This window comes from Oculina patagonica, chromosome 5 (genome assembly GCF_052425735.1).
Source record: "Oculina patagonica isolate OP01 chromosome 5, crgOcupat, whole genome shotgun sequence".
Taxonomy (NCBI): domain Eukaryota; kingdom Metazoa; phylum Cnidaria; class Anthozoa; order Scleractinia; family Oculinidae; genus Oculina; species Oculina patagonica.
Genome location: NC_135762.1, coordinates 25,849,797 through 25,857,296, shown reverse-complemented (window position 1 = coordinate 25,857,296; position 7,500 = coordinate 25,849,797). Strand labels below are relative to the sequence as shown.

Sequence of the window (7,500 nt, the reverse complement as noted above, 5' to 3'; positions counted from 1 at the left end):
CACGGGAGTATTTTGCTTTTGTGTTCTACGCGGCGATTTCTTGTTATCAAGTTAAACTTGATTTCTGTTCGACCGAAACAGACAAAAAGATCGGGTCGGTCTTGCGATGACAATAAGCGATTTCCTGACGTCATCGCTTAAAAATGGAAAAAAGCCTTTTTTCCGAGAATTCAACTTGAGAACGCTTCTTCATTTCTTTAATTCACTTTATCCAAGTTGCCATTTCACTTTACATTTGGCTGGAGTAATTACTTTGGTTTTGGTTTTACGACACACTTAATTAAAACTGCTCTAAGTGACGTATTTTTCGTGTAAACACCTTATTCACGAATAACCTGATAACGATGAATCAGTAAAAATATTAAATGAACAAGTCATGCTACGCAGTTGTAAACAGTCAAATTACCAGAATCACGCGTCACGCAAAGAGATTCAGCTTGACCTTCGGTTTCGCTCACATTTGGGTGCTGTCGGCAACGAGTCGCTCTAGTACTATTGTTATTGAACCGAAAAAAGAAAATTTCAATTTATTGAACAAGGATGGGTTTTATGGAGCGAAACCGATTTATTTCAGCTGTGACTGTTCTTCAACTTCTTGGTGGGTAACATTCGTCGATTTAATCATGTTTATTTCACAAATGAATGTGGCGAATACGTATATACACACATCAACACACACATCGTCAGAACATAGCGTAGCTCGTAGTTGATCATATAAAATAATTAAACTAATGCTTGAAACTATATCGCGACACAGCTTATCATTATTCCTTTAGTCATTTGGGGGATGTAAAGCAAGTTTGACCGAGATTTTTCCACCAGTGCTTAATGAAATAGAAATCCAACGCTTCCGTTTAGCCGTAAAATACGCTGACATCTGACACCGAGGCCCGACTGCAAGATTTTCCCTATTAAATGAGAAGAGATTTTCAGTTTAGATTCTGTTTGTCAGTTTTAAAAGGTGTTTGACTGAAAACATTTGACAATGATGCCGCGGTGTATTCAGGAGTACTCTTCGTTTTATGCATCGATTTTGTTATATCTTGGCGCAAGATCATACTTTGGTATGAATGCAGGGACCGATTCCGCATTCTGAACACTTCTCGAGGCGCAATGTCGTATTTATCTTAATCTCGAAACGTTCGGTGCCAGTTGGCGAATCTATAAAAATCCGCTGGAGCAACAGGCTCTGAGATGATGTAAAATCACCTCACGCACACCGCGAGTCCGCGGCGAGAAAAAAAATAAACCTCGTCTAGCAATAGATAGCGTGTACATCACAAGCCATGTCACAAACAGATTTTTTACACTTATGCTCATCAATTATGCTACCGTATGTTTCCTAGTTTTCGGCGAGTTTAGTTGTAATCGCTACATTATTTATTGTTTAAGCGCGAAAAGTTTCTCAGTTTCATTTTACTTTCCTTTAAAATGTACAAAGACTGACTGCCTTCCTCGAATTTTAACTGAAGTTGTGCCATTTTTGGCACAACTAGTAAGGGACTAGTTTGGGAGCAGGGATGGCGCAGTGGTGAGAGCGCTCGCCTCCCACCAATGTGGCCCGGGTTCGATTCCGGCCCGGAACCATATGTGGGTTGAGTTTGTTGTTGGTTCTCGTCCTTGCTCCGAGAGGTTTTCTCCGGGATCTCCGGCTCCGGTTTTCCTTGGAAACAAGAAGATCTGTGGGATCCTGTGGGATCTTCCACAAAGTGGAAGATCCCACAGGAAATTTCCATTATTATAATCATGGGGAGGGTCAGAATTTGTTTGGATCATGCGAATGGCAGGGCTGCAGTGTTTTCTGCAGGATATTGAGAAAGGGTATACAAAAACTAAGCATGGTAAAAAAATTGCACCACCCCTAAACCACCAACCAGGTTCCTAAAGCTCTAACGGCTGGCTGGTTTTGCCGAATGGATCATGAAAACGGTCTAACGTTTACACAATATGCTATAACAGACGTTTCAGCTCATCGGAAATTCTTGAACGAAACGAACTGTAATGGCGGACTAAAAAAATTCATGTATGCTGTCACCAAAGTGTAACGTTTCAACGAATTCAAAACAAAAACAAAAACAAACCCCGAGTCTGCGCAGTACGGACTGGAAATCAGCTTTAAATGATAATTGGTTTACGTGCTGGAGCACACGTCTAAGCATTTTTTTTGTCAACTTTTATGTCCCGGTCGAGGTCAAAAGACAGATCCTTTTCAGCCAAGTACTTGGGGCGGGCAGTGTCCTTGGCTGGCGCTCTCGTCCTTGTCAATCTAATAGCCCTTTTCTTGTTGCAGTTGGGGCGATCTTTTTCGGAAAAGGATCGTGTGACTCAAGTAAGTTCTGAATCCTCTCATGCCTACATAAAAATTCTACATACAGTTAATATTGTACTAGTCGAGGGAATACAGAACATTGGGCTGTCCCTCGCAGGTGGTGGGGATCGAAATTCTTTTTAAGACCTCTTTAAGGGGATGGAGGGAGCTTATTATGTAGGAAGGGGTGGCCTATTTTATACCATCTATCAGTAAGAACTAACGTGAACTTTTACATGTTTTAGTGACGTTTTTGGTACCAAATTAGCCTGTGCATAGGCGTCCCCCTCCCCCACTAAGATAATATCAATGAAAAGTATATGTGTTAAGATAAATATCTTTAAAAGCGAAAAGTTACCTTGCTTTAATCTTGTTAAGAATTGTCACGATCTACCATGCTGGAAGACGGGGAAGGAGGCGGCGTAATAAAGTGGAGCACTTTAATAAAACTGAACTTCAAGAAAAAGTCTATGGGAGACGGGGACTTAATAGAACTTTTACGGTACTGTCGAAGCAAAGCAAATGCAAGGCACCGATTATGAACATATAGGGAAGTTACAATAAATAAAGCAAGAACGAAAAAGATCGTATCTTATACAAAATTGTCGAACGTGAGTGGTCATGGAATGTTTTTAATCTAATCCCAGTATAAACGAAAAGGGACTGGGAACAGAAAGGAAACGATATTAGTCTTTATTAGTCTAGTTTAAGAATATAATTTCTCAACGACAAAAACATGAATTGTACTATACGATAAATAAAGAGGAGAATTTTTATATTGACCCTTGATCTACATTAAGTTCTACATTACGCTCGTGCGTATCCTAATTATATCAGGAGCATATTATATATATAACTTCCCGTGCGTCATATATTTAAGTTCTCCGCACACGTAGGGACATGTCACTGGGACATGTCGCAGGGACATGTAACAGCGACAAAATCATGTGTTGTTGTTCGCACTGAGGGGGCATGTAGCAGCAAGGAAATCACAATAGCTACACACGCAAGAAAGTGTAGCGGGAACATTACCCAGGGACATGACGCAGCAACACGTCCTCTCGAGTGTGGTAAAAAATTTTGGCATTTCCCTTTGACATATCCCCGCTTGTCGCTGCTACATGTTGCTGCGACATGTTCCCACGTGTACGAAGACCTCCTCCTTCCCATAATCCTTCGCGTCTTGCAATTTTCTCAAAAGAGACGACTGGGGACGAGTCAGTTGCCATACAACACTGCGAGCCAACTAGGCGGAGGAAGAAACACCTTTACGCTTTGGGTTCCTCATAAAATCTTCTCTCCAAGAGGAAGAGAAAAGTAGGAAAGATTGCGTGACGAACCCAATTGCGTAGGAGCTAAACTGTGCTGTCACATAACGCTTAGGGATCAGCTACGATAGATCTGACTTTATAGTTATGTGGGAATGGCCTACGGCTACACTTAAAATAAAAATAGCGACAAAAGGGCGTGGAGCGATACTTAACTAGCACTAATAATCATCTTATATATATATAGATATATTTTTGTGTTCTTCACAGTTTGCCCGAATGGTATTACTAACATAACAGCTTCAAGTGGTGTTCTGGCCTATCCCACCTCAGGTGATTATGGTATAAACGAGACAAAATGTTGGAAGATTGAAGTTCCCGATACTTACGAAGGCATACACTATATTTACAACAGGTAAGTTTTTCCCAGAGTACTAATTTAAAGAGGCAGAAAAATAGTGATTTTGCTGCAGTTTTGGTTGAAGCAGTTCTAAAATAAAGATAAAAGAAAGAAAGAAATAAACAAGCAAACAAAAAAAAGAAACTGCTACTAAAAAAAACTAAATTTGACTGCAAATGCTCGCTAGTTGTAAGCAACGTTTTCAAGCTATTGTTTTTCTTACCTATGGTTATACGAGGTTCGTTATTGTTGGTCATTTTACTTCACTGGTAAGTTTCACAGGTTTTTACACCGAAAATGAACCCATGTTTTCACCTTACAAATTATGGCTTGTGCCTTTTGTTTACATGTAAACTAGCATCTTCGTGCTATCTCCTAACTGAAATTCTCGTGGAAAAGTAAATCCTTTTTATTTTCACGTCAAAAAACTGTGCGAGAAAGCAGTTATTCACGCAACTTCGCAGAGCGGACAAAAGCGCCTAATGTTAAGACCACGGGCATTCTATCACCTGTATGCATAACTAGAGGGTCCTGAAGGGGGTCCCAAATCCCAGTTCCCAGCCCAATTTTGGTCCAAATCCCAGTTCCCAGGCTAATTTTGGCCCAAATCCCAGTTCATAAACAAGAATCTCATTTCCATAAGTGCAGGTTTAAAACATGTGCATATAATGACTATAATAAATTAAAAGGGCAAACTGTTAATATTTGGATGTATGTACCGTCATCTGGACTGAAGAAAATCTCTCATTCTGCTGGTTAGCACTGTTTGTCTTTCAGCCCTTGTTGGCATAACCATCCCCGTCATCTGCACCTTCTTCATCTGACTCGCTGTCCCCACTGTCACTACCGCTGTATTCGTTAGGTTGATCATGGCAAGTGGCACCCTCCACAGTCTCAGGAGGCTGTTCATCTGTTTCAGTCGTCCGAGTTTCTGCACTTTCATCTAGAGGTCCATCTTGCATTATGCCTTGCGTTGTGAGGTAATACCGACTGCAAATGTAATGGATTAAGCACTGTCTGTGCTTTATACAATTTCAAAGGCAGTGTCCCAGCTCTGTCCATGGTGTTATCCTGTCGGTCACTACGTTGTCTTACACACTTGCCGTATCGTTTCGCCCAAAACCTCATCTCTGCTTCATCATTTCTGGACATTCGTTGTCCAACTGGTTTGGGAATTTCGGCACGAACTAACTGGCCAGCATCAGAGGTTTCAGATAAGAAGTAAGAGTTAGGGTGTGTGTAATAATGTGCAGACCACGGTGTCACTCTCTTTACTCCTTCTTCAACGGATGAACCAAAAATCTGTGCATATTCGTAGAGAGTAAATGTGTCCTTCTTAAGTGAGTAACTGCATGCTGGTTCTCGACATTCATTGTCAGAAGTGATTCCAATTTTAAGTTCAATTTGAATCCATGAAATGAAGAAAGATCATTCATGTTTTTCTCTGGTTTTCGAAGCGATTGTGACATTAGCTCCAACGACTTCAAGCATTTATTTGACAAGGTACCTTCTGGACCATCTGTGGTTTCTCTCCTTAAGGACTGCAGTTGTCTTGCTTTCTGTGAGCATGACTTCACATTCTCCAGGACGTCATCAACCATCCCAATTGCTTCTCCAACTGACTTTTGGGGCTTTCTTTCTGTGCTCCTTTTGGAATGGATATTTAAAGCTGTGACCAGGACTTGTAACTTCCCAAGGAACTCTGCAATTCCTGCCAATGGTCTGTTGACTAGCTTGATGGCACCACAACCAGAATCTGCAACATAAATATTACGGTCAAACTCCACGCAAATTCCAATTGGTTGGCAAAGTTTGGAGTGTGTCTGCGAACCATCGCTTTCACCTTTACCTTTCCCTGCAATCACCTCAACTGTTCCAGATTGAAACATCTTAACGGAGTGATCCTCACAGAACAGAATGTCTTTTCCAATCCACATAACATTAACTGCATGTGATGATATGGCATGGCCATCCAAATCTGTTACAATTCCTGTTTCACCCTGTGTTGGATCAAAGATATGAAGAACACCATCGGCACAAACAGCAAGTTCATCCCCTGACAATGCCAAAGAACTGACTCTTGTCCAACCGTCAGCATAACTGCACATTTCATTTACTGCTCCAAGAATACCAACTCCATCAAAATCAGTTGTGATCGAGTAAACTTTCTTTGTAGAGTTTGACGCACCAATTAGCATGTCACCATTTCCAAGACAAACAGAGGAGAACTGAATATTGCTATCAAGAGTTACAACGCCAAGCGATCCTTGTGATTTGTGGGACGTTTTCTTGGTTTCCAGGTAATTCTTGATCTTTTCCTGAGGTGATTTAAGGCTGTGTTGCTGGGCATCGCACTGGACATCAATGTGTTGTTGGATGAATGAAGCAGCAGCAGCTTTCGTCCTGAATTGTGATGATTTCGCCTTTGTTCTTCTTAAAGCTAAAATATTTGATTTTTGCATTGACCGAATGTTGTGAAACGGTATAGCACGAATTTTGAAACCGGGAAAAAGTCATGTTTTTAATCTAACGAATTGTACTGTTATTAATAGCATCAAATATTGTAATTCTTAGTTACATAAATGCATTAATAGTTATCATACGTTTATAATTTAAAACTACAAAATTACAAATTAATTCAGCCGAAATGAGTGGTAGTTGTCATCAGCTCAATATACCAGATAGCACTATCTTTTAGTCTCGCAAATGACACTAAGTCTCTTGAAGGTTGACAAGAACTGCTGGCAATTTTGGCAAGAAAACCAATGTGAATACTTTTTTATACTTGTTTATAAATTACCTTCAACGTCGTGAAAGAGGATTCCTTCTTGTCCACAGAACACTGCGATACCATTCATGTAGCATAGGGTAATACCAGACGTTTGGATGTTCTTCTCTAGCACAACAGTCTCGGTTGGGCTGTGAAGAAGTAGCTGAACAAGGTTAGAAGTGTTTGTCTTTGGGTTCCAATTAAGGAAGACGAGCTTACCTGTGTCAGCAGTGCAAATTGCAAATGGGTGGCTGTAAAGGCATCTCTTGTTAGAATCATTGATTCTGTAACGGTCTGGAATAAGATTCATTGCGACGAAGATTGTGTCCCGTGACTTAAGAAGGTCGAGCAATTCTTGTTTAGTGAGTTCAAGTAAAGGTTCAACTGCCATCCTGTCTTTGTTTCGCACTGATTCAGCAGTCAAACGTTTGTGTAGTTTCTCACTAACAACAGGATCTGAGTCGTTTCTCAGCATTCTGAGAGTGGCAAGAGAACTTCTATCGCCCTCACCAAGAATGAGAAACCAGTTGCTCCAAGACCATTTGTATGTCTTGCCAAGGTGTACAGTATCTGGTACTACAACTAGATAAGCTAAATTTGGGTTGTCATCATTGCTGCAAATATCTGCCATCTTCCGATTTCCTGATTCGCAGTCCACACTCCAAGTGAGAACAAGACATTTTGTACATTTGATGTTCTTTTGCAAACACTTACTACATGCCCTGAAACATGGCAGGTGACTCATTTGACCAAC

At 40.7% G+C, this 7,500-nt stretch overlaps 1 protein-coding gene across 1 annotated transcript in view; it reads left to right on the top strand.

Moving 5' to 3' along the window:
- The first annotated feature begins 472 nt into the window (after window positions 1-472).
- The window catches only part of LOC144653590 (tolloid-like protein 1), a 13,844-nt gene continuing 6,816 nt past the window's right edge, over window positions 473-7,500 (top strand). Inside the window, exons 1-3 of the mRNA XM_078513627.1 lie at window positions 473-598; window positions 2,291-2,329; window positions 3,847-3,991. Coding sequence (XP_078369753.1) covers window positions 541-598; window positions 2,291-2,329; window positions 3,847-3,991 — 242 coding nt within the window. The 5' untranslated portion in view covers window positions 473-540. The remainder of the gene's footprint in view (window positions 599-2,290; window positions 2,330-3,846; window positions 3,992-7,500) is intronic.